The sequence below is a fragment of the Diadema setosum genome, chromosome 21 (assembly GCF_964275005.1).
Source record: "Diadema setosum chromosome 21, eeDiaSeto1, whole genome shotgun sequence".
Classification (NCBI taxonomy): Eukaryota; Metazoa; Echinodermata; class Echinoidea; order Diadematoida; family Diadematidae; genus Diadema; species Diadema setosum.
In genome coordinates this window covers 15,393,366-15,420,978 of record NC_092705.1, presented here as the reverse complement: position 1 = coordinate 15,420,978, position 27,613 = coordinate 15,393,366, and the positions used below count along the sequence as shown (strand labels likewise).

General features: G+C 40.6%; 1 protein-coding gene across 1 annotated transcript; it reads left to right on the top strand.

Moving 5' to 3' along the window:
• The first annotated feature begins 929 nt into the window (after positions 1-929).
• LOC140244558 (DNA-directed RNA polymerase II subunit RPB1-like) lies at positions 930-27,613 on the top strand. The gene is made up of 27 exons (XM_072324184.1): positions 930-1,065; positions 3,533-3,686; positions 4,307-4,422; positions 5,280-5,459; positions 6,117-6,398; positions 7,019-7,180; positions 7,627-7,847; positions 8,213-8,345; positions 8,932-9,056; positions 9,616-9,826; positions 10,354-10,563; positions 11,289-11,426; positions 11,882-12,082; positions 12,571-12,699; positions 12,935-13,157; positions 13,554-13,764; positions 14,345-14,489; positions 15,938-16,043; positions 16,678-16,883; positions 17,301-17,525; positions 18,085-18,432; positions 19,150-19,254; positions 19,896-20,078; positions 20,491-20,694; positions 21,399-21,576; positions 22,184-22,303; positions 23,984-27,613. Exons 1-27 carry the CDS (start codon positions 979-981, stop codon positions 25,144-25,146), a joined length of 5,766 nt encoding a protein of 1,921 aa, XP_072180285.1. The 5' UTR covers positions 930-978; the 3' UTR covers positions 25,147-27,613.

Genomic DNA, 27,613 nt, shown 5'->3' with positions numbered 1-27,613 from the left:
ACAAACCATTCTGTCAACTCTTGTTCCGCTTGTGCATCTTTCACTTTTTTTCTTTTTTTTTTATACTAAGTTCGGTAACCGAAAGGAAAAGGCTGTAGGAGGGATATTCCAGGACAAGGAATCTCAGAATGATAGGCCTATAGAATGCAAGAAAATTCCACGAAGTTCATTATTTCATGAAAAGTTTGTCTACAGACCTTATCATTCCCTCTAGGTTATTGTTACTGACATATATTTTGAGGAGATCCTGTTTTCAGAAAGAGTTGAGTCAAGTATTTTTCATGCTAGCAAATTAAATATGTTTAATTCATTTTATGTCATTTTTTTTTTCATATCGTCCTGATGGCGAATCTGAAACTTTAGAAAAAAAATCACAACTTTTGAATTGATTACTTTCCATCAAACTTCACTGATTTAATCCATGATATGAATTATAATTGGGTATGACTATTATTCTTCTGGGTCGCAAGAACAAGATATATTTGCAATTGGGGTAATCAAACTGATGGTGGATGATATCTGGAAAAATTGAAATCTGACATTAAATAACATTAGGCCTGCTTATTACTCTGACAGTTTAACATTCTCGTTATGCAAGCTCAAACAGATAAGCTCAGATAAAACACAAACAAACACAATACTAATATCGTATTTCTCGATTACGCCATATCCGCAACCTTTACCAGTGAATTGAAATACGGAAACCCGTCACGAGAAAAAAAGCTATAAATACAGCAACAGCATCTGTACAGTTGCCAGTCGCTCTGTCAGCGACGGGCATGAAAGCGACCCATAAGCTGTGCTGAATTCGTGCAGAGTGATTACTAAATAGCTGTAGCCTTGTGAGATGGTGTGATAAGCTTTCACTTTGTACCTCTTTCTCTTGTTGGCTAGGTTACTTAAACGTGAACGTTGAACGAGTATTGCCTGTTTTGTGCCGCAGTTTGACAGTCTTCAAACGTCCAAACTCATCGGAAAATGGCGACTCTTCAGTTTCACGATTCTAAAGCGCCGATGCGCAACGTACGGCGTGTGCAATTCGGTATCCTCAGTCCAGATGAATTGGTAAATACAGCACTCGTGAACTTATTGCCTCTTGTTTTAGCATTGCAGGACAATCATGAACCTAATATCACACAATTAGAAATCTAGACCCTTCTTTATACTTGTAAACTGTGTCATGATGATCTTGACTTTCGCCTTAATTTAAAACAGTTAGGCTAACTTTAGATGAGAGCCTACTCCGGTAATTGGCCTAACTAACATTGCTATTTAAACGTTAGATTGATGTGGCACTCGGTGCGGATGAACACATTGTCATTGACGGTCATTGTTGGCAATGAATGTATGAAACTATGATGGGGGATTGTGTCCCCGGACACTTGTTGAGATTTAAATGAATTTTTCACATTGCCATTCTCAATAAAATTAATATTCCAATACATGATGATGAGGTTCTGAAAATGATACTTAACAGTTCTTCCAAAGCAAAGCGAACAAAATCAATTTTTGTCGTAATTAACCATAACAGTTAGGTTCTAGACTGTCTATCGGCCTCGTCCATATGTTCATGATTTTTTTTTAGAGAACTGAACTGATACCCTTGCAAATATACTGTAAAAGTGGAAATTTTCACGGTGTTGAAATTTTCACGCATTTCGTGCAACCAGAAACTGACGTGAAAATAAAAGCATGCGAATATTTTTGCTTGCCATGTATGTTCCTGTGCGTGATGTCTTGATTCCACGGAATTAAAAACAGGCGAAACTCTTCCTAACGTTAGAGATCCGGCCAAGCGTGAAAAATTAATCGCGCAAAAATATCCACTTGTACAGTATTTTGAACGTTGTAGCCAGCCTGCGTGTATTGTCTGTGGGAATGGATTAACACTGAAGTTTGTTGTTTCTGACTTGACGCGCACAAGCTCAAGTTTCACATTGCGCATGTATTGCGCACTTCTTCTGCTGGTTGACAAATCATGAAACAAATCGCCGAATTCTGCTTTAGTGAAGTTACCTCAAAAATTGGTATAAAATATTTATTCAAAAGCCACTGTATTTTATGCTTATATTTTATGGGATTTTATTGTGTTTGTGGAAGTAAATTTTTAGTCCGGTCCCACAACTTGTCCGGTCCGACCAAGTATGGTCATACACTCACAGCTAGTCGAGTGGCTGCACAGCTCAGCATGCGCATGTACAACTGTATGGTTGGACCTACTAGTAAATATACTACTGTTATACTCATCGATCGCCTAATTTTTATTTGCTTGATAAGAATACTTAACACTGAAATTCACTTAAAAACTTGACCTACATGATTGAGAAAATCCAGCACTATCAAATGCTGTTGTTCCCTTTTCAATTCAAAGTTTCAGTGCAAAAATATTGCCGTCGAACTTGAGTGGCCTCTTTTCAGCTTCCCGCGGTGCCACTCCTTTTTTAGATCGACTGCTGTTTTTGCATCGACAATGCACAGAAACCGAGTTGTATTGAACACTATGCTGTGCGAAGCTTTTTAGAAAATGCATTGATTGACATTACATTACGATTCGGTTAAAATATTCATTCGAAATTTTGTCCTTGATTAAAACCATTAATGAAAAGTGAATTTTCACGTTTTCCCACACATCCTCATCAACGGTCAAAGCCAATACATTTTTATGTGCTCTGCGCGCAGTGCAGTGCGTACTAAGTATAGCGTTCTGTGCGCCAAAACTATGCTGTCGGTTTCAAAAAGGGTGGTCGATGTGTAGTAGAGCTACCGTACATGTGTAGCAATAGCATGCACTGCTTTGAGCTGTGTCTGATGCAGCAATGTAAATCCAAAGCAAAGGGCGCTAGTCTTTGGCCATGCAATGCAATGTAGACAAGCCCCGCACAGGTTTATGGTACTTGGTAGATAATTCCCAACATTTGGAACAATGCACGAAGGCCTTGCTAGAGTCCATATGTAGATCTGGAGTCTATTTAAACTTTGTTGAAGTAAATTGGTTGTCAGAAAGCATCAATATAAATTGTGACTTGTGTAAGCTAGATGCTATGCTACGAGCGAGAGATTTGAAACACTTCAACACCAACACTGCGTTGTCACTCGAAACAACTCTCTCTAGTCTTTGCGAGATCGAGAGATCTAGAAATCTAGCTGCCCCGTAACCGTTAGATCTAGCTTTGTCTTTGCCTTGATCCGCCTGCGCCTGACTTTTCGCAATTAGTCTAGAACGTAATCTGAACAAATCCCAAAAGACATATTACAGTAGAGTCTACCCTCCCATTATAAAGAACACAGTTATAAAAGTAACAAAATTCTGGTCACAACGCAATAAAAATTCAGGCTACATCATTATCCTGTCTTTTTTTAAAATTATTTATTTGTTCATTTGGAACAAAATTTCGATGTACACTTTGTAACGAAAGAAAATTGCTGGTCCCAAGGACTTCATTTTAAAGGGCCCACTGTACCAGCCATTGCCCATAGTTTCGTGATGTATTTCTGAATGAAGATTAATATGTTGTACTCTTTGATTTTGCAGAGGCGTATGTCTGTGACAGAGGGTGGCATCCGATACTCTGAAGTGATGGAGGCAGGCAAACCTAAGCTGGGAGGTTTGATGGACCCCAGACAGGGAGCCATTGACCGGACGTCAAGATGCCAGACCTGTGCCTGTAACCAGACGGACTGTCCTGGTAGGAAATTCTTTCATTGCATCATCGATCATTTCATTTCATTGAGTAGAAAATAATTTGCGCCTGTCAAACATATTAGAATGGCCATGGATAAATGAATCTATCAGTGAGTAATTGAGTTTCCCAAGTTGTGGAATTAATGCTTTGTATAAGCCAGGAGTTCGTAAGGGCAAGGAAACTGCAATTCTAATATAGTTATACCCATATATTTATATGACTGACTGTTCATTCCAGAGAGGAAACAATTTCCCGGCTTCTTATGAGATGCATAGATTCCACTCAATGTAACATTTTGATAAAAGACTCAAACCTTTTCCTCATCTGGTAACCAGGGCCCTGTTGCATAAAAGTTGATATCAAATATGAGTACCGACCTCTGAATACTTAGTTTTTATTGGCAGATACCTGAATTATATTTTTTTATTTTTCTGACATGCATTTTATTACGTCATTTTTATGCAACAGGGCCCGGGTTTCGTAACACTGCTGAGCTGTTTCCTTTTATCAGTTAGCAATTATTGCTTTCTTCTATCAAATACAGCTTATTCAAGGAATTTTGTGTATGTTCTATATTCTCTAGTTAGTTTGATGTATCATATCAATTTTGTTTTTATCCTTAGGTCACTTTGGCCACATGGAGCTGGCCAAGCCAGTGTTCCATATTGGATTTTTGACCAAGAGCATCAAGGTTCTGCGATGTGTGTGCTTCTTCTGCTCCAAGTTGCTTGTCGATGCTGTGAGTGGTTACATTTGTAGCTTCTTGTAATTGTCTCCCCAGTTTATCATTTGCGTGTGAAATCCGCCCACGCAGCTGGGAATACTCTGCCAAATATTCAAAGGTGTTTTATGTCATGTACTGTATAAATAAGGGGGAAAAATAACAGAAAGAAAGACCTGTATACTTGATATACCCAATCCGTAAATGGGCTGGCCAGTCTATTACAGTACTTTATTGTTGCGGTCGCACAGCATCTGAGATGCCAAAACTCACTTGACTAGTATATACATTGTAAAGCCTTTTAAAGGCATAATTTACCATTTGCAGATGAAAGCATTAGTGCTATAAAATAGTTCTAAAATGTGAGTTAGGGATAGAAACAACCGCTGTCAAAATTTGAATCCGTATAATCGATGTTAAGTGTTGTTAAATACACAAAATGTGAACAATAGTTATAATAAAAAAATTTCCAGACTAAACCGTATACAGTTACGGTTTATTGAGAAAAACCCTGATATCTCCTTATATTTTAGGTTTTATTGCAAATATTTCATATGGTAGGATGTTTTATGATACAACAGACCTACACATATGCATCAAATATGATATCTTGAAAATTTTTGAAATCACTGCTCCCAAAGGTAAACTGGACCTTTAACATCCTGTATAGCATTCACAATTCAAAAAGTAATATTAGTATTGTCCAAATATTCAAATAGATCAGTCAGTGCAATTATTTATTATTGTTGAGAGTTATATTGGTTTAATGGTCCTAAATTCACCTGTGATAGTATTTATTGGTTTTATCATCATTTTCCAAGAGATAGTAAAAGAAAGCATGTTAAGTGTAGAAACTAAATTCTTATTTACTGCAGAATCACCCAAAGATCAAGGAGATAATTGCAAAAACAAAGGGGCAGCCGCGAAAGCGACTGACTCACGTGTACGATCTGTGCCGCAAGAAGAAGTTGTGCGAAGGAGGAGAGGAGATGGACCAGACGTTTGATGCAGAACTGGCAAGGAGGGATGGGGAAGAGACTGTGGAGAAGAAAGTGGTGAGATTGTTGGGATACTGATAATGCTCCCTGGGGTTTTACCCTCTTTTCAGGGATTCTTACTGCAAAATCTTATCAAGTACAGAATGTTATTCTGTGGTTGGAAATGATCAGAAACACATGTTTCTGGATATATGGAGAATGGTGTATGTGATCTGCAAAGCTTATGTTAAACTTTCTTTCATTATTGCGTGAGAGAAATAGCGTTATGAAGGAAAAGATCATGCAGATTGCCATATTTTGTAGAATGAGAATACGATAAAAGTCACCTTAATATGAAGAGTTAGCAATAACGGTTAGTGTTCTGCCTTTTTGTGTTTACTGTGAAAAAGAAAATCACATAAGGCAGGGCTCAACACTTATTTTTTTTTCTTTCTGTAATGGCTTATTTGGTCCATTAATAACCTTGAATTTGAAGATTTAGTGACATAAGGGCTATTTACTCAGAGATGACACTAGCGCAAATTGTAGTGTACAGCAAGCATGCATAAAGTATTTTCAAATTTCTGTGGTCTATGTGATAAACAGTATATGAACAGGTGTGAATATGTGTACTAAATGTAGAGTACATATTCAGTGTAAGGTATATTTTAATACACTGTAAGTTACAGTGAATGCGTGATTCAATCTGATACTGTCTTCAATCACCAATTCCAGAGTCATGGTGGTTGCGGGCGATTTCAGCCGCAAATCCGCCGCAGCGGTCTGGACCTCACCGCAGAGTGGAAGCACACCAACGAGGACTCCCAAGAGAAGAAGATAGCACTCACTGCAGAGCGCGTCCATGAGATCTTCAAACGCATCACGGAAGAGGAGTGCATCGCCCTGGGCATGGACCCAAAGTTCACCCGCCCCGACTGGATGATCATCACAGTCCTCCCAGTCCCACCCCTGTGTGTCAGACCAGCGGTGGTCATGTTTGGCTCCACCAGAAATCAGGTTATTCTTCAAATAATGAATGCTATGCTGGTGTAAAGGTTCAGCTCTGAAAAGGGGCAGTGGTCTCTATGTAGTTCTGAGATTTGTTTTAAATCTTTACAGATATCTCGCAATGAACTGTGGTGAAACAGAAAGCTGATGATAATATTTTGTTTAAATTGGTTTTAACGTTGAAGACTTTCTTTGCCTTCAATTCCAACAAAGCATGATTTGACAAAACAGTTTCTCATATCTCAGACAGCTCTGGCATGAAATCGCTTTTAACAATCCATTACAAAAGTTCTGAGTTAAATTGATTTTACATCTGGACCTTGGAGTACTGTATACGCCAAATATTTCGCGAGATTTTTCTTTTTCGCGAGTTAGGTGCTATTCGCGAAATTAAAGACACGCAGATCCTGATGTAAATGTGACGTACGCGTGTACACTTCTCTGTTCAGTACAGGACTCCATGATGCAAATTTAACCACTCGCGAAATCGACGGGAATTCCAGATTCGCGAAATATGTGGCATATACATTAGTTGGAGGTTTTAGGAGCATATAAAACCTGGCCCAGTTTTGATTGAAAGTCACACTTTTTAACACATCTGTTTGTTCAAATTCATTCTCTCCATACAGGATGATCTCACGCACAAGTTAGCAGACATCATGAAGGTCAACAATCAGCTCAGGCGAAACGAGCAGAATGGGGCAGCAGCACACATCATAGCTGAAGATGCCAAGATGTTGCAGTTCCATGTTGCCACTCTAATCGACAACGAGTTGCCAGGACTTCCCAGGGTGAGCTCTCCAGAATCTCTGCTCCTAGACTTGGGACAACAGAGGAGCTGTTTAAAATGCATTGATACTTACTTTGAAATGCAAGCTTGTTGTGAAGAAAATGTTATGTGCAATTAAAGAAAAATCTAAGCTCACTAATTACTTCTCCTAAACGGGGACAAAGGAGATGTTCAAATGAATATTTTCTTTGCAATGGAAGCATGTAACAAAAAGTTCACAAAGCATACTCGATGCAAGTACACATTATTTCTTAAATTTACCAGTCATGATGTCTGCATTGTAAAATGGATTAACATACCATCTTCTTGAAAAAAAAAAAAGAAGAAAAAACGGGGGTGGTAGGAAAAATGTATGGCATTTTAGATAAGTCTGGTATAGATTACAGTAGGGGAGTGAAGGCAACTAGAACACATGCTTTCAATTACCTTCTGTTGGCATTCTTTCAGGCCATGCAAAAGTCTGGGAGACCGCTCAAGTCCATCAAGCAGCGGCTGAAGGCCAAAGAGGGTCGTATCCGTGGTAACCTCATGGGGAAGCGTGTGGACTTCTCTGCCCGTGCTGTCATCACGCCAGACCCCAACTTGATGATTGATCAAGTGGGCGTGCCCAGGACCATTGCCACTAACCTGACCTACCCCGAGATTGTCACACCCTTCAACATTGCAAAGTGAGTGTGTGTTTGTTACTGGAGGGGAAGATTGCTCTATTTTGTGTTGCACTGTGAATTCATTGTCAAATGGTAACTAAAACAACAACAAAAAACCTGTCGTTGAAAGTTTTGGTACAAAATTCAAGAAGTACAGGGGAATTGTTGAGACAAATGCTCATTTCATCATGCAAGTTATTTTTATGGGAGCCAAAGGACATTGGGGGTAATACAGTCAACATCATCAAGTAGGAAACCTTGAAAGTAGATAGAGAAGAACATGTTTGTTATTTGATAGGTGTGATGTCATGCTGGTATGTTGTAAATGCTTTGTATTATGAAGTGTTCATGTAAGTCTAAAGCATGACTGTATCATCTTGCTTCAGGTTGCAAGAACTTGTTTCCAGAGGTCACAACCAGTACCCAGGAGCCAAGTACATCATCCGTGATAATGGTGAGAGAGTCGATCTCAGATTTCACCCAAAGCCCAGCGATCTCCATCTTCAGTGTGGCTACAAGGTAATGCTCTACTATGTAACAACCTTAATGAACTTGAATGAATTACACTAAACGGATCCCTGCACACACTCAAACCTGCCTGTACAGAGCAACCAAATCAAGGCTTGATTCAAGCGAGTCAATTGTACAGGGCACTTGCTGATGAAGTGAATGTATAAGCACTGGCCTGATTGTCAGATGACTTGAGGTAGAAAAATGTCTGGCTTTGTCACTTGTGTAAGAATCAATGTATATGTGAGCTATTTTGCAGTGCAGTGTGCTGTATTAAGATTTCAATCTTGATCACAGACTTTCTATGTAGCAGAATATCACTATGTGATTGTGATAAATTAATTTCCAAAACATCATAAAGTGGTTCCCAAGACAGACAGGTGTGTTTGCACTCTGAAATGTCAGACTTCAAAGTTAGCTTTTGTCACCATGTTTATGGTACCAGGAGCAAAGTGGTGAATTCTTCACTTTTTTGAAGCTTGTGTACTAAGTATAGAAAAAGGAGGAGAAAGGAGGGAGCTGTTAGTGAATGATGACTAACTTTACCTTGTCACATTCACACATTATTACCTTTCTGTACTTTTCTCTCTGCAAGGTTGAGAGGCATCTCAGGGATGATGATGTGGTTATCTTCAACCGCCAACCCACCCTCCACAAAATGTCCATGATGGGTCACAGGGTCAAGATCTTGACGTGGTCCACCTTCCGTCTCAACCTCAGGTGAATATCCCCATTAATGTTCTGACCATTGTTGCATTATTACAAGTAAAACCAAAGAATTGTTGACGGATGAAGTTACAGAGCTACCAAATGTCCCTGATTCTAAAGGAAGCTACTTGAAACATTGACTATCTTTTCACGTGTAGACCAAGAGAATGTAAATGCCTCCCTGACCTTGGTATTATTTTGCCTGTTGAGATGCATGCAAGAAACAAGTATGTCCATGAAAGCCTTTGGGAATCTTCCTGAGTTGATACAAATGTTGGCTGCCCTGAAATTACATGAACAGAGATTGACTGAAAAATAAAAAGGTGGCTGCTTCATGTCATGCAGGCTAAGCCCCGGCAAAGATGTTGGGATTTTGTAGATAACTGAAAGGAATAAATTTTGTTATGAAAACGGTGGTTTTGCCAAGTGGTGTTGTAATAGTAGGGGTACTAGTAGTACTGGAATGAAAGTTTAAAGCAAGTGCTGTGCTAATGGGTGCTGTTTGAGCTGTGCCCATGCATATTTTTAGCTGCAAGTACTTAATCTTCAATCTGTCTCCATCTCTTTCAAGTGTGACAACCCCTTACAATGCCGACTTTGACGGTGACGAGATGAATCTCCACGTGCCCCAGTCGATGGAAACGAGGGCAGAGGTCACAGAGATCATCATGGTGCCTCGCCAGGTCATCACACCCCAGTCCAACCGCCCTGTCATGGGTATCGTGCAGGACTCCCTCTGTGCCATCAGGAAGTTCACCAAGAGGGACGTCATGATCGACAAGGTAAAGGATAAAGAGCTGTCTGTACCTTCCCATGCAGTTCCGAAGATTTGCATGTTCACAACCAGTAATAACAACATGTTAATCTTCAATTTTGTGTGTTGCCTGAATAGAAGATATGAGACATATACACCATAGATTGTTTTAGTGGACGGTAAAATAGTTTATGCATGACGAGACACCCAGGAATAATCCAAGAGACCAAAAGCATCTGTCATTTATCATATTCCTGTGAAATAAATTTTATCATCAAGATTTGACAGGAATATTTTCTGAAGTATGTATGTACTCTGTATGTGAAGAGAGCAAAAACTTTTGCCCAACCTGTGCATTGTATGGAAATACTTGCAGCTAGCTGACAGACATGCAGTTATAGTAGGAACCATGCCTATGCATTATGTAGTTCTATGACTGTGCAGCCCTTGAATGAAACTTTGTTCAACTTTTCTCTTTTTGAAGGAGATAGAACGAGTGGATATTTTGTTAGAAGGCAAGTTGGGGGAAATTACTTTTTCTCTTTTTGCACCCAGGCCACTGTAATGAACCTGCTCATGTTCCTACCCAACTGGGATGGCAAGATCCCCAAGCCAGCTATCCTCAAGCCCAAGCCCCTGTGGACGGGCAAGCAGCTCATGACACTCATCATCCCAGACAACGTCAATCTGATCCGTGCCCACTCCACCCATCCTGACGGGGAGGACAGGGGACCTTACAAGTGGCTGTCGCCTGGAGACACCAAGGTGACCCATCATCTTCATGCATATTCATCCAGCTTTCAACCTACCCACCACCTCCCCCACACACACACATACATACATACACACACAATGTGAGGGATGCTATCACTGTGTTTGTCTGTCAAGATCAGTGTGTACCCTGCAAGAATATGTAGACACAATTACTTACCTTTCAGTTTCAAAACAAAAGCAGTTCCTATTTTCCAAGATGCTATTTCTTCAGTGCTAAAGAAAAAAAGAATGAATCAGGGTCTTTACACATATAAAATGGTCATAATGCATTTGTGCAGTTGATAGGGAGCTTGAAAAGCTGAATAGATTGAAGGCAAGCGGTGTTTGGCAGGAAATTAAAATATATATGTAGATATAGTATTTTGTATGCTGCTGTGTTCAAACTAGTGCATTACTCTGTATTAGACATTGAAAATATCAAATGTATTTCGTAGCAAGCCCAATTTGAATAGGCATATGTTACTGCATTCAGTGTCTTGTATTTCAGAGTCATCACCCCAATAGGAACCAGATAATCATTGACATGTTGCTGTGCAGGCAGAGAGTGTAGTCAGCAACAGTGCCAGTCATAACTGAGAGGGACGTACGATTTCACTCATGGCACTGATGGCCAATCCTTGCTTTCTACCCTGGGTATACAAACGTAAATCAGATTTGTCTGCTGACATACAAACAAAGGCCATTGATATCCTCTCCAATTTATGATTTTGTCACAGGTGTACATCGTGAATGGAGAGCTGATAACTGGCATCATCTGTAAGAAGACTGTTGGTGCCTCCGGAGGCTCCCTGGGTCACGTCATCTTCATGGAGAGGGGCCACGAGATCGCCAAGGAATTCTACAGTATTGTGCAAGTGAGTACCATGTCTACCAAAATGGACCATCCTCACAGGGTTTCTTAAATGTGGTCCGCTACCCGTCGCACTTAAAATAGCACGCCAGGGTGTCGGTGGCTGTTAACATTTCTGGTAAGCCAGTGTAAACTCATTGGATGTTTGCATGTGAGGTATGCAGGTCGTATCAGGGCAATTACCCCCCGGCTGAATACTGGTTAGTGGTAAGATTAGAGTAAAGATTAGGGTGAGGGTTAGGTTTAGGGTTGAGAGTTGAGAGTTTGGGTTAGATTTAGGATTAGGATTAGGGCCAGGGTAAGGGTCAGGGGTAACTGCCCTAGACCCATGCACATAAACACACAAGGAAGACTTTATCAGTAATTCAATCCCTACTCTGTCACATATGTTCTGCAGCCATCACTGTCGGTCCACAAATGTCATATGAGGAACTCCTGCAACTCCTCTCTTTCAAACAGGTGCTGGTGAACAACTGGCTTCTCCTGGAAGGGCACTCCATTGGTATTGGTGACTGTATCGCCGATGCCAAGACATATCAGGACATTCAGAACACCATCCGCAAGGCCAAGCAGGAAGTGATAGAGGTTATCGAGAAGGCACACAATGATGAGCTGACCCCAACGCCAGGCAACACTCTGAGGCAGACTTTTGAGAATCAGGTGAGATCTTGGAAGGATAGGATATATGTCTTGGGTAACAAACATACTGCTAGTGAGATTGTTTTAGAGAGAGCTGGGGCTCTCCTTTAATGGATGCCTTAGTGACATTGAAGTCTCGTTGCACTTGAATGGTTTTTGGTAAGGAAGATGTGGGTAAAAATAAATGGGAAGCAGACTGTTTGAATACAAACAAAATTTTATATGATTTTTACAGATATTTAACAGTCGATGCATATGGCACGTGGCAGTTTGATTAGATATCTTTCCACAGAGTGAGACCAGTTTCAGGAAAAGTGTTTACAACAACTTTGTACTTATGGGAGTTGGAGAGTTCAACTGAAGAATGTATTGGGACTATCGGTACCCTTATGAAAATACAGAAAATTGCACACAGAAGTACCCCCCCCCCCCCAAAAAAAAAAAAAAAGGAAAGAGAAAGCAGAGGGTATGTACCATAAATCCCGATAACTTTTTCTTACCTGTCACAGGTGAACAGAATCCTGAATGAGGCTCGTGACAAGACCGGTGGCAGTGCCCAGAAGAGTTTGTCCGAGTTCAACAACTTCAAGACTATGGTGGTAGCAGGCTCCAAGGGATCCAAGATCAACATCTCTCAGGTGAGCATATTGTTAAAGTACTCCACCTCTTCAGATACTTAGAGAATAAGTGTGTGCTACCACAGACTGCACGAATACTACAAGAGGTTTCATGAATGACACAGATATTCACTGACAAGAATCATTCAGTCTTGGAGACACTGAAAGGAATAAGATGCTTTTGTATTTTGTGGCTCATGAAAGGTGAGTATACAAGGGTTTTTTATCCTTCATTTTTTTTTCCCACCCATTGTAGGTTATTGCCTGTGTGGGGCAGCAGAATGTTGAGGGTAAACGTATCCCATTTGGCTTCCGCCACCGCACCCTGCCTCACTTCATCAAGGACGACTATGGTCCCGAGAGTAGAGGATTCGTGGAAAACTCGTACCTTGCCGGTCTCACCCCCTCAGAGATGTTCTTCCACGCCATGGGAGGTCGAGAGGGTCTCATTGATACCGCCGTGAAGACTGCCGAGACTGGTGAGGCTAGCACTCATGGGCAGTTTTATAGTACAAGTTGGGCAAGAAAATCAGAACTAATTTAGCCTCTATGCAAGGCTATTAATGGCACGTACATGGAATACTATCAAATTGGGCTTTTCAGAAAACATTGAGAATTTTCAAATGCAACAAAGAGTTGTGTATGGATAAAGGGACTACAAGATCAGAGAAAATGGAAGTGACTGAGACCAAACAGCGATTTGTATGCTGTCTTCCTGCATACTGTAGTCTTTAAAAGAGCTTTCTCTGGACTTCATGGTCGTGCTCACTCAGAGCAATTCTGCGACCATGTTGTAATGTTTTGCATTACTGCATTTAAAGTGAAAAACAAGCAGTGACAACTAATTACATTCTTTCTGTGACAATTTTTGACAGGTTACATCCAGCGACGTCTGATCAAAGCTATGGAGAGTGTCATGGTACGCTACGATGGCACCTGCAGAAACAGCAATGACCATCTGGTGCAGCTGAGGTACGGAGAAGATGGACTAGACGGAACATCGGTAGAGTTCCAGAACCTGGCCACGCTGAAGCCATCTCACAAGGACTTTGAGAAACGCTTCAAGTTTGACTACTCTAACGAGAAGTGAGTAGGGACTGATCCAACCTCTTGGGTAGTTATACTTTGGTTATAGACTTGTTTTTCCTTCTGTCTGGATGAAAATAAGAATTCCAATGTTTTTAATATTGTGCACCCCTGCAGCCCAGTTTTGTTCGGTCCTGTATCTCATGTTTTGCTTATTCTGTGGCTGTTATGGCTGTGAGATAGTAAATGAGCCAGAGTCATACTCATGGTGTCATCTGTTATCATCCCAGTACCTTTCCTCCAAGGGACATCTGTTGAGAGAGCTGACATGATTCCAGATGTGGTGTAGTTCTATGCCAATTGACTTGGTATATTACAGATATATCGCACTCCTGTTATAAAGAACACAGTTAAAACGAAGTAAAACTGCAGAGATATTCGCTTTATGTTTTTTATTGTTTATTTGTTTCGTTACAACGAAATTTTGATATAACGAAAGAAAAGTGCCAGTCCCGAGGACTTCGTTATAATGGGAGTCCATTGTATTTTGTCGTAAATTTGATTGCCCTTTGAGAGATGTGTTGGTCGTACTGTTTAATCGGTGACTGAACCATCATGGCGTGTCCTTTCTCACTGGCAGGATGCTGCGGCGCTGCTTCAATGAGAAAATCGTGAGGGATGTGGTTGCCAACGCCCACGTTCACATGGAGCTGGAGAAGGAATTTGAACAACTGAGGGAGGACAGAGAGATTCTGCGCAAAATCTTCCCCAAGGGAGAGAGCAAGGTGAGTGGAAGTCTCTAAATTGCTATTTCATACTTGCCAACTAGTAAGATTTTATCAGATTCAGTAAGATTTTTGTCCCCGCCGAACGAGTTCGAGCAGGGGACTATGAAACGGGCTCCGTACGTGTGTGTGTCCGTCCGTGTGTCCGTGTGTCCGTGTGTCTGTCCGCGTGTACGTCCGTGTGTGATCAAAATGTTCAAAATGCTACTCCTTCGCCATTTCTGACCCGATTTTGATTCTGTTTGCTTTATATGATAGCACTACATGGGAGCTTTGAAACTTCTATACAGAATTTCAATTGTGACCTTTGACCTTGACCTTTGACCTATATTGTACATTTTGCTTCAAAATGCTACTCCTTCGCCATTTCTAACCCGATTTTGATTCCGTTTGCTTTATATGATGGCACTAGGTGAGGGCTTCAAAACTTCTACACAGAATTTTGACCTTTGACTTCTTTGACCTTTGACCTTGATTTTTGACCTATATTGTACATTTTGCTACAAAATGCTACTCCTTCGCCATTTGTAACCCGATTTCAATTCCCTTTGCTTTAAGTGATGGCACTTGGTGAGGGCTTCAAAACTTCTACACAGAATTTTGAACTTTGACTTCTTTGACCTTTGACCTTGATTTTTGACCTATATTGTACATTGCCTACAAAATGCTACTCCTTCACCATTTCTAACCCGATTTCGATTCCGTTTGCTTTATGTGATGGCACTAGGTGAGGGCTTCAAAACTTCTACATAGAATTTTGACCTTTGACTTCTTTGACCTTTGACCTTCATCTTTTTACCTATATTGTACATTTTGCTACTAAATGCTACTTCCGGCGGGGACATATATTACGCACCGCGTAATTTCTACTTTTCCTTGTTTATGTTAAAAATAGCAAAATCAGATTTTCTGTCAGAGAAATCAGATTTTTAAAAAATATTTAGATATACCTTTCATGTGTATTTTCTGAAGATTTAACCGAAAGTAAGATTTTTAACTTCAGTTTGCATATAAAATAAGATTTTTGCAATCCACGAGTAAGATATTTCATCTTGAAATGTTGGCAGATATGCTATTTGCAAATTGAATGTCAAGTCCTGCTATTTATATCACTGCCCCTAATGAATTCAGTTGAATTTTCAGTCCAGATGTTATAATCATTTCCACATGTTGATGTTTTTAAATTTATTATTTTTTTTTCCTGTAAGTTGTGTTAGCTAAGCTGTAGTCATGTTGATGAGTGGACATATTTCTCTCTTGAGTCTGTCCCAAAATCTTCTGTTTCATCGAATGACTTTATTATTCAGCATGTGACGACAATCACAATATGCCATAGTTCATTGGAAGAGACAAAAATCCTCACAATCCAGCACTTGTATGAGTGAAAGATAGCCATAGATAATGTTGGTCACAGATATTTCTTCACATTTTTCTGTTTTGTTTTACAGGTGGCCCTCCCATGCAACTTGGATCGTATGATCTGGAATGCTCAGCAGATCTTCCACATCAACACAAGACAGCCATCAGATCTGCATCCCATCCAAGTAGTTGAAGGTACAGGGTTTGGTCTGATCACATTCCTGACATGACACTCTAATGATGCAACAGCAGATTTAAAAGGAAAAAGGAGGTTGCTTGTTATGTGAGATACACTTTGCAAAAAAAAAGAAAAAAAAAAGTATACATAATATATTACAGCGGACTTTCCTAATGTGAGACGAAGTATTTTATGCACCCTGCACTGGGAGATAGTAGTCAGAGAAAGATACTTCATATATTTTTCTTGTTCCTCCCTCTTTAGGATAGTGAAGATTAACCAGATGAAATATATGCAGAGACACTCGGGAACAAGAAGTTTTTAAATGTTTTGCAGTATACACTTAAAAAACATACACCCATGAAATAAGATTTTATTAACATGTCAAAAGTTCTGTAAAAGGGATATAACTCAACACAACAGTGAAAGGACAGCCGTAAGAAAGTAAAACAAATGCTTTTTTTTTTTAAATTCAAAACAAGCAAATACTTTCAAGATTTTGAATGTAGTTTGCAGGAAAATTAGTCTGGGTGGTTCCATGACCTAGGGCAATTCATCTGGTAGGCTGGTGTAGGATTTTCCATGCAGTGCGATTACCCAGTTGATTTGATAATGCTCTTGATCACTACCGCCTCAACTGCACCCCCTCAGGTATTCGTGAGCTGAAGAAGAAGCTGCTGGTTGTGAAGGGAGAGGACCGCATCAGTCGGCAGGCCCAGGAGAACGCCACCTTCCTGATCAACGCCCTGGTCCGCTCCACCTTCTGCTCCTCCCGAGTGGCCATCGAGCACCACCTGTCACCAGAGTCCTTTGAGTGGCTCCTGGGAGAGATCGAAACTCGCTTCCTACAGTCCCAGGTGAGGCATTTTAGTGCACTCAACAAATTGATATTGCACCATTTATATCTCTCTTACCTACAGTGAACTGCAGTCTCGTGTCCCCCTGTAAGATTATTAGTCAGAAGACTTCAAGAGGTCAAGTAACTGAAGAGTTACCTCCAAAGAAGTCATTTTAAATGAATGTACCTGTAGTTAACAGACACACCAACAACAACATAGTGTTATGCAAGTGAAAGTATTCCAATTTGATAAATGCCCATTGTAATGTTAGTTAAAAACAACAACAAAGCTAACATTTCTTAATTACGTTTGTTAATTATTTGACATGTCAAGCATGAGACTGTACATGTACTTCATGCATGGCATAAGAATGTGGGCACAACAGGCAATGTGTGGGTCACAAGTGATATAAATCTTATATTGGTCTTTACGTAGGCTGCTCCGGGTGAAATGGTAGGCGCCCTCGCTGCCCAGTCGCTGGGAGAGCCTGCCACCCAGATGACACTGAACACCTTCCATTTTGCCGGTGTGTCCGCCAAGAACGTCACCCTGGGAGTGCCCCGCCTCAAAGAGATCATCAACATCTCCAAGAAGCCCAAGACCCCGTCCCTCACCTGCTTCCTGCTCGGCAAGGCAGCTCGAGATGCAGAGCGGGCAAAGGTGGGTGTGACCCTCAACATCCCCTTGGTTTAGATCCATAGTTCAGAGATGGTGATCCCTCAGAGTCGGTGGTATTTTGAAACCTCAAAGTTTTGAAAAAGTCAACCACCAGCAGTAACTCTTCGGCAAGCAAGATGATGAAGAATTTCAGAGGCTGTTTACTTTCCATATTTCCATGCTTTTTAAGATTGGTTGCTATCGAGATTAATTCCCACTTTGTAAGAAATCCTTATGAAATCTGAGTGTATATGCCACAGGGCAAAATTGCTGTGTTAAGTTGTCATTTTCATAATACGGCTGTGTGTGATTCACCTTTTTGCGATTATGTATGAGAACAGTCACAAATTTGCATTTATGTAATGGAAAGTTGCCAGTTGAGTTCAATGTATGTTTAATGTGCAGATGTGTGAGGGACTTTCCAAATGATGACATTCACTGGACTTCAGATGGTGCATTTATCTTGCTTTGCTCATTTATATGACCGAGGATATTGCTTTGGTCAGAGATTTGAATGAAATGGAAAATGTATGCATGAATTTGTGCTGGACCTCTCCCACAGGATATCCTATGTCGCCTGGAGCACACAACTCTGCGCAAGGTGACCGCCAACACAGCCATCTACTACGACCCTGAGCCGCAGAACACTGTGATCGCCGAGGACCAGGACTGGGTCAACCTCTACTACATGATGCCTGACTTTGACCCTACGCGCATCTCGCCGTGGCTGCTTCGGGTGGAGCTGGACAGGAAGAGAATGACAGACCGCAAGCTGAGCATGGAGCAGATTGCGGAGAAGATCAACGCCGGCTTCGGCGACGACCTCAACTGCATCTTCAACGATGACAATGCGGAGAAGCTGGTGTTGAGGATACGCATCATGAATAGTGACGAAAACAAGTTCCAAGATGTAAGAACATCTGCAAATGTATAGAGACATTCTGACGGATTAGTTTATAATTTCAGTGTAGCAGAAGAAAGGAAAGAGGAATGCATGTATGAATTGTTGCTGTCTCAGTAGTGAGCACTGGTGGCTACACTCATAGCATACTTGCCAACTAGTAAGATTTTATCAGATTCAGTAAGATTTTTTACATTAAAAATAGCAAAATCAGATTTTCTGTCAGAGAAATCAGATTTTAAAAAAATATTTAGATATACCTTTCATGTGTATTTTCTGAAGATTTGACCGAAAGTAAGATTTTTAACTTCAGTTTGCATATAAAATAAGATTTTTGCAATCCACGAGTAAGATATTTTATCTTGAAATGTTGGTAGGTATGTCATAGGTCTGTTATGAGTGTGTAGAATATATACGTATCTGTAATGCTGTCTAGACAAGTAAACAGCATGCGTAGTCATTTACAAATCATACATTATCGGCATTTACCTCTTATTCAAACCATTTGAACACTTTTCAGTTAGACAAGGCTACTAAAGTGGCAAAAAGAAAATCTTATTCTGTGACTGTAAGCATTAATATTGGACTGCTGTTCGACTTTGTGGATATTAACTGCCTAAGTTTTTGACCCCACAATGTACACTAGATGTGCAGATTCTAAAATAATGAAGGCCTCTTCGTCCAGAGTTAATCTCACAAATATTTGTATTCATTCTTTCCAAACAGGAGGAGGAACAGGTTGACAAGATGGAAGATGATGTTTTCCTGAGATGCATCGAATCCAACATGCTGACGGACATGACACTGCAGGGCATCGAACAGATCAGCAAGGTATGCATATTGGATGGACAATTCCAGTCGCTATGTTCCAGTCCTCTATTATTTGTTTGTGTTTGTAGTTTTCCCAAGTGGGACCATGAATTTTTGACATCTGGTTTTACTCACAATTACCTATAAACATTTCACAGTAGCTTAGTGCACCAAATTAGTAAGGTTTAGTTAGGGTTGCGTTTTGTTTGTTTGGTGGGGGGTACCTGCAGTCATAAACTTCATGCGTGCGCAAAACAAGGAAAAACTGATAACCAGAGTTGTTTATGATGTATTGTTGCTACTCATCCTTCCCCGAAAGTGATTTACAGGAATGGCTTCAAGTGGATGTTGCACAGGAAGGATCTAGACTATCTGTTTTATATCTATTTTCACACTGCATATGTTTTGTTTGATGCATTTGAGTAAAATTTACCTCACATTTGTACCAGTTTGGAAATAATAATACTCATGTACAGAGATGCATGAAGTCTTATTTCCTCTCCTATTCTGTGTGACAAACTGAAAAGATCTTTATGTGACTTGTAAATTTGTGGCGGAGTTCTTTTTAAAAATTGTTGTTGATGGTTTATAGAACGAGTGTTGAAGTGATATCTTAATCAGGCATGTACATTACAAGTAATTGCTTCCCTCCTGCCACACAGGTGTACATGCACCTGCCGCAGCAGAACAACAAGAAGCGCATCATCATCACGGAGGAGGGCGAGTTCAAGGCCATCGCTGAGTGGATTCTGGAGACTGACGGAACCAGCATGATGAAGGTCCTCAGCGACTCAGAAGTGGACCCCATCAGGACGTTCTCCAACGACATCTGTGAGATCTTCCAGGTCTGCATATATGCTGTTTCATTGACCATATGTGACATAGGCAAGCCTTGGAACCTTTTCTGTGATAGAAAGCAGACACTCGTTTCTCGCTATCTGAGCTTGCGTGTTATCTGGTCTTATCATTTGGGTCCAGGTTTATATGAGACAGTGATGTGTTTTGCTATGTCCTGTCAGATTTGATAACAACAGCTGCCTGTAAGTGGCCAGCAGGATGTGCCTTATTTTGCTCGAGTAGATTTATTACATTGATGTACCAGTTTGAATTAGCCTTTAGTTATGATGTGAAAATTTCTATTGCTTATGTTTCATGTGACCAAAGGTGTTTAGGTAATGACACACTATTAGAACATGGCTTCCTGTGGACTCTTTACTCAACCTTCAAGTGTTGGATGCTTTGTTTGTCCACTCCCAGGTGCTGGGCATTGAGGCTGTGCGCAAGTCAGTGGAGACTGAAATGAACCATGTGATCTCCTTTGACGGCTCCTACGTCAACTACCGACACTTGGCCCTTCTTTGTGATGTCATGACAGCCAAAGGTCATCTTATGGCCATCACACGTCATGGTATCAACAGGCAAGATGTGGGCGCCCTCATGAGATGTTCCTTTGAAGAGACGGTGAGTCACCTTTTTTCTTCTTTTTTTTTTTGACACATTGTACTCATAACCAACCCTGTGTACATTGTATTTCTATGGTATGTATGATTTTTTTTTTTCATTTATTGTGCATGTTTATATCTTACTCGAATGCCAGATCTATAGTAGGATGATCATCATGTCAACTTCTCTTAACCATTTTTACCTGCAAGGGACTCGAGAAAATGTGTAATATGCTGTGGGATTTTTTGTGTCAATCAGCAGTCAAAGGACAAAAAGGGTTGAGCTAAAAAAAAATCTTTGTAGAGGGTTGATATTTTAGAACAAGTAAGGGCATAAAAAGTGTGTTTTGTCAGACTTTCTCACTGAATGGACAGCATATGTTCACCATTTGAACATGCAGACTAGAATCAAACTACTCAAAGGTGTTTTTGGTGAAAAATGTCAGAATTAAGCGAGAAAGGCTTCGGCTTTGTGAACTTGACACTCTGTTGAGGGATTTACATTGAAGGGATTCACAGTGATGACTCAACACTGTGGACATGTCACCTACTGCGTGAACAAGCTATTTGATATAATTTTGTGGAGACAGGAGTACATCACTGCCTTCTTTGTATAATTTATGTGGTGCATCACACCACATGTAACAGATAAATGAGTCAATTTAGCACTAAAGATGATTGGCCATTAACTGTTGTCTTATGTCACTGCTCTGCTGTTCAAAGGTGGACATTCTGAATGATGCCGCAGCCCACGGAGAGACGGACTACCTCAAGGGAGTGAGTGAGAACATCATGATGGGCAAGCTGGCCTCCCTGGGTACCGGTTCCTTTGACCTCCTCCTGGATGCTGAGAAGTGCAAGCAGGGTATGGAGATCCCCATGGGCATGGGACCGGGATACGGTGAGTGTTGATCTCCCATTTGTAGCCAAGTCAGTTTCCTTTTTGGTGCACACTGTCCTGAAAATAACTGTCCTGCCAAAAAAGAAAAAAAATCTGAAGTATCGTTCAGGCACTCTCTGATAGTGTACTTGAAGTGAATTCTCTTGAATTTGGAAATGTTACTTTATGGGCATATATTGCTGTTTTTAATTTCACCTTATGGTGGTTTTTCAGATATATGTGAATATTAATGTTAGCTTTATGTTTAGAATATGTGACATATTTTATGAGCATGATCATTTCATAAATTACAACAATCTGGCTTGTAGCTTCAGTCACTTTTGCAAACCAGAGTGACAAAATGGCAAAGTATGCATTACCCCTTTCCATGATCGAAAGTGTGGTGGTTTTTCACCACAGAGATGATAAAAATCGCATATTGAATCACAAATAGGCAATACTTTGGTGTGTTTTCGAATTTTACATTCAGTCAATATGGAACATCCAAGAGAATAAATCCACCAAAAAAGACATTGCATATACAGTGTTTGACCATCTCTTTGACAAGACAATAGTGTGCTTTTTTTAGTTGAGCAATATCTAATCTCTTCTTTTTTTTTTCCACTAGTGGGTATGCCTGGGATGCTGTTTGGAGCCATGGGATCACCATCACAAAGTATGTCGCCTCAGATGACACCTTGGAACCAAGGGGGCACACCTGCATATGGTACCCAGTGGTCACCAATGGGTAAGACTGATACTTATGACTTTCTAGTACATTGCCTTCAAAGAATGCATTGATTTTTGGACCTCTGATTATTGGAGACAAACTGGTCAATTTTTGTCAAGCCCACCGGAGGTGAGGGGAGACTAAGGGATCGCCTGCCGTGTCTGTCTGTCCGTCGTCCGTCCATAACGCTACAAAAACTTAAATTACTTTGCACTGAGTGCTTCAAATGCAATCAAACTTTGAGTGAAGAGTGTTTATGCAAAGTGACACATGTTACCAAACAGGAAGGTCACCTTATGGTCAAAGATCATAGGCAGGGGTCAACAAACTTTCAGGGGCCAATGTTAAGTTTTTACAGTGAGTTTCGATTATGGCTCATAACTTTTGATTGGTATGTCCGTTTGTGACCAAACTTATATGGTAGGTGTCCCTTGGGGAGTAGAAGGTCACCACGAGGTCAAAGATCACAAACACAGGTCGATAAACTTTTAGGGGCCAATGTTAGTTTTTACAGCGCACTTTAATTATGGCTCATAACTTTTTATTGGTATGTCCGTTTGTGGGGCCCTAATGTATAGGGCCCCAATTTTTCTCTCTTTCTCTTCTTTTTTTTTAAACAACAACATGATGTCCAAGGTGTCCCTTGGGAGTTGAAGGTCACCACAAGGTCAAAGATCTCAAACAGGGTCAACAGACTTTTAGGGGTCTATGTCAAGTTTTTATGACGCGTTTCGATTATGACATAACTTTTGCTCAATAGGACTGTTTGCAACCAAACTTTATGGTAGATGTCTCTTGGGGAGTTGAAGATCACCAAAAGGTCAAAGGTCACAAACGGGTCAACAAACCTCTAGAGCCCATTGTGAAATTTTAAAGGCACGTTTCTATTGTGGCTTGTAACTTTTGATCATGCTACTGTATACAAAGGGATGCAGGGAAGGACAAGTCAGCAACCCAAAAATGTTGCATCACTCATTCATGATACTAAGGTACCAAACTGTATTCACTTTATGGAAGTTAGAAGTTATTTTCTCTTTCTTTGAGAATTTTCTTTGTTGCTCAATAATTGTTACTTTACTCTTTTTGAAGTTTCAGTTTCAAGTACTGATAATTTGTTGTGGTCATCTTTGTTCTGATTGAATGAATTCTAAGTTTGCTAATGCCTTCTCTTTCAGATTCTTGTTTGAGTATGTTCAGTTGTTCAGCTATGTTTATCCACACTGATTAAACTCTCAACACTTTGTTGACTGTTTATATATTTCGGCACTTGCCTTGTTCTTTTTTCTTTTCTTTTTTTTGCCATTTCTGAATTGTAATGCTGTTAGTGTTCTGTGATTAGAGACATTCAACATGCATATTCAGAAAAATGTCTAAACTGTTTAGGAATGCTTCATTTCAAAAGTCTTTATGCTCTCTGTTTTGAGTTTGATACATGTGAGGTGTACACAGCTGAATAACAAGAAGTATTCAACAAAACTCTTTTACTCAATAACAGTTGTCATCCATATGACTCCACTTTACAAAGCTTAAAAATTACCAGAGCTTGATATGTGCTGTGCCACCATAGCAGAGGAAATTTATTTGAATTTTCCTATTGAATGTTTCATTAAGCTGCAGGCATGATGATTACTAGATAATCATGTCAGTAATTCATGGTGTTCAACTATCTAGAATTTTGTTTCTTTTGTGATGATGTAGGCGGTGGTATGACTCCAGGAGGTGCAGGCTTCAGTCCTTCTGCTCAGTCCGATGCAACAGGCTTCAGTCCTGCCTACAGTCCTGCTTGGTCACCACAGCCTCAGTCTCCAAGTTCTCCAGCTACCAGCCCATACATTCCATCTCCCCTGGGCCCAATGTCACCTAGTTATTCGCCAGCCTCGCCTTCCTACCTTCCAGCATCACCTGCTACACCACAAAGTCCCGGCTATTCACCGACATCGCCATCGTATTCACCAACCAGCCCTGGCTACTCACCAGCCAGCCCAAGTTACTCACCAACAAGCCCAAGTTACTCTCCAACATCTCCCAGCTACTCCCCTACAAGCCCGAGCTACAGCCCAACCAGCCCTAGCTACAGTCCAACCAGCCCAAGTTACTCACCAACGTCGCCGAGCTATTCCCCAACCAGCCCAAGCTATAGTCCCACATCTCCAAGCTACTCGCCAACAAGTCCTAGTTACAGCCCAACCAGTCCTAGCTACTCCCCCACAAGTCCGTCGTACTCGCCAACTTCACCAAGCTACAGCCCAACATCTCCCAGCTACTCTCCAACAAGTCCCAGCTATTCACCCACGAGTCCCAGCTACTCACCAAGTTCGCCAAAGTACTCACCCACCAGTCCAAGCTACTCTCCCACCTCGCCAAGTTACAGCCCCACATCTCCAAGCTACTCACCAACGAGTCCATCATACAGCCCCACTTCACCCAGTTACTCTCCCCAGTCACCCAGCTACAGCCCTGGCTCCCCCAGCTATTCTCCCTCAAGTCCCAAGTACTCGCCTACTAGTCCCTCTTACAGCCCCACGTCACCAAGCTACAGTCCCACATCGCCTAACTACAGCCCAACTAGTCCCACCTACTCCCCAGCTAGCCCTAGCTATTCTCCCACTAGTCCCAAGTACTCCCCGTCAAGCCCCAAGTACTCTCCCACTAGTCCCACCTACTCCCCAACTTCTCCTAAGTACAGCCCAGCCTCGCCTACCTATTCTCCAACCAGTCCCAAGTACAGCCCTAGCTCCCCCACCTACTCACCAACCAGCCCCAAGGGATCCACCTATTCTCCTACCTCCCCGTCCTACTCCCCAACATCACCATCCTATAGCCCCACAAGTCCAGGCATGGATGATGATGAGGATGATTAGACAAATAGTTTTCAAGCAGCTGTTCTTGCGTGTTAATGTGCAGAGGCATTTAGTCAACTTATTTCCTTTTTTGAAATTTTTCAGATGCCTGCTGCAGAAAGAGTGTATGTTTTATGGTATCAAGGTAACAACGCAGTCATAGGGAACATGGTATTTCACATGATTATTTCCCATGTAAAATATTTATGAACAATACTTCATTCAAGGGCAATGTGTGAGCCGGTTACTTATAGTGTGACAGTGTAGGGCAAGCTCCCCACCATCAGCAGGTTCAGATTTATGTATAGAGAGAATTTGTAATTTTGGATGAGTTGTGTTTCTGCCATATCAAGTGCTAACTGTACTCCTTGTGTATAGGCCATATTTGTGGATGAGCTTGCTCTATGAAAATTGTGCCTTTGTTGAGACAAGAGAAGAGTTTGTGGAAGCATCATGCCAATACAATCATGACCAGCAGTGTACAGATTTTACTGGTGTTCAGTATCAATAGTGTCATGAGTCAGTTTACCCAGGAAGTCACTGGATTTTGCTGTCAAGTGTGGGACAAACTCATGGTTTTGATTTAATGTGTGGAGGAAATGGCACCCTTTGTATGCTATTGTGTCTATTCATTGAGAAATTAATGGAATAAGATAGCCATACATATCTCTATGGCATCACATGTTGCTGTTTTCCAGTGTATGCCAGTTGTCGCCACATTGAATGTGCACTGTGTCGAGGATTCATGCTTTTTATATCAAAAGCCATGCCCAGTTCCCTTCACAATGCAGTCGATTGTAAGTGAGACCTGTCTGTCCTCAATAAGGGCATATATACAACATGTATGCCTTCCATATCTCTCGCCACATTTTGATTTCCAAGCACCCACTTTGTGTACAGTTCTTTACTAGTGATGCTGAGCTGTTTGATTGCAGGCAACCAACCATTCAGCTTTGCCAGTGAGAATATCCTTAAAGCCATCTTAATGGCAGTGAAAATGTGTGATCCAGGTACTTGCTGATACATACTGGCATATGCGTACACATCTGAAAAAAACCCCCGATGGATGTGTATTTTGTCTCAGTTGCAATTTGATTGAGGAGGCATTATTTGGAGGTTTCTGTGCTTTACCTAAGATGTAAAGGATGTGGCATTACTCTGACTTGTACATTAACCCAAGTTATTACTTATTGCAAGAGCAGGTAAATTTGTTTCCTTTTCCCTTTTGTGATTATCTAGTATGGCAATACAGCTGCCTCACAGAGGTTAGGAAATGCTATTTGCATGTTTTTAGAAATCACATCATTTTGGATGCTTTCTTTGAAGCTTATGATAGTTATTGTACTTTTCAGTGTTGGAAGAACCATTCAAATTCAGTTTTGCTCACATCTGTGTTCAGTCTGAAAGACATCAGTGTTTGCTAAGCATTTAAGAAAGCCTGTTGGTTGTCTCTGTTAAGAATTGTTTTGTTTTTGCGTTTTTTCAGTATGGAAAGAAGAAAAGAATGTCTACACAAAGTGGAAACTAAAAACTAAATGTGCAACTGTTCATGTATAGTATCTTTAAACATCCACCATTTTTGAAGTGTTGCTTGTTGCTTTCTGACAGTGCTCAAAAAATGTAATGAACAGTTGACATCTGTGACTTGGCGACAAGAAAAAAAAAAGAAAAAAATAATGAAAAAATAAATATGTAAATGATGGTTTGAGGCATGTCACATGTATCTCTGTAATGTAGGACTGAAACTTGTAAGATTTACCAAACAAAAACAAAATTGCAATTTTTAATGTGATTTCCTATATTTAACATGCCAGGGAATTCAGATATGGTATGGTAGAGGCAGTTCTTTGGACTTTTGTGTACAGACTCTATACTTTGTGAAAGAATTACAGTTTTTGATTTCTGAGTGGTACACCTGGGTATGTAGAAACCATATAAAGAAAAACCAAGACAAAAAAATTACCAGCACATCTATAGTGTGAAAGCAGAAGTGTTGCACTTTGATGTACATCGGCATATTTTATCAATGATGAGAAGGCAGGAATATGTAAAATTTTAAAAAGATCGTGTGTTTCATTTCTCTACACATGTTTCCTTGGTATTAGGAACCTGTCTAAGCCATGACTTGATTGAGGTATTGATAACAAGTGCACATGACTTTTTCCTGTGTTAAGTGCACAGCAGTGAAACATGTATGGCAGGCCAAACTTCACAAATCATTGTTAGATACATTTTGTATGTATTTGATGGCCATGGCCATAGGGAGCATACAGGATCAGGATGTGGCTCTTTATCTGATAGTGTAAAGTAACCAAGAAAGACACCCTTGACAGTGAGTACTTGACCTTGTTACACAATAATGTGAAATGTTGCTTCCAACATGGAGGTAGAAATGTCTACGAAAATGATTATTTTGTACAGTATTATTGTAGTTAAGCATATTTTGTCATGTACAAACATCAATAAACTACCAAAAAAAAATGATAAT

Excerpts from the sequence above, each read along its gene's own strand:
- LOC140244558 (XM_072324184.1), top strand. The coding sequence starts at position 979 with ATGGCGACTCTTCAGTTTCACGATTCTAAAGCGCCGATGCGCAACGTA. Across the intron at positions 7,848-8,212 it reads ACACCCTTCAACATTGCAAA|GTTGCAAGAACTTGTTTCCA; the intron begins GTGAGTGTGTGT and ends ATCTTGCTTCAG. Across the intron at positions 19,255-19,895 it reads GCATCGAACAGATCAGCAAG|GTGTACATGCACCTGCCGCA; the intron begins GTATGCATATTG and ends CCTGCCACACAG.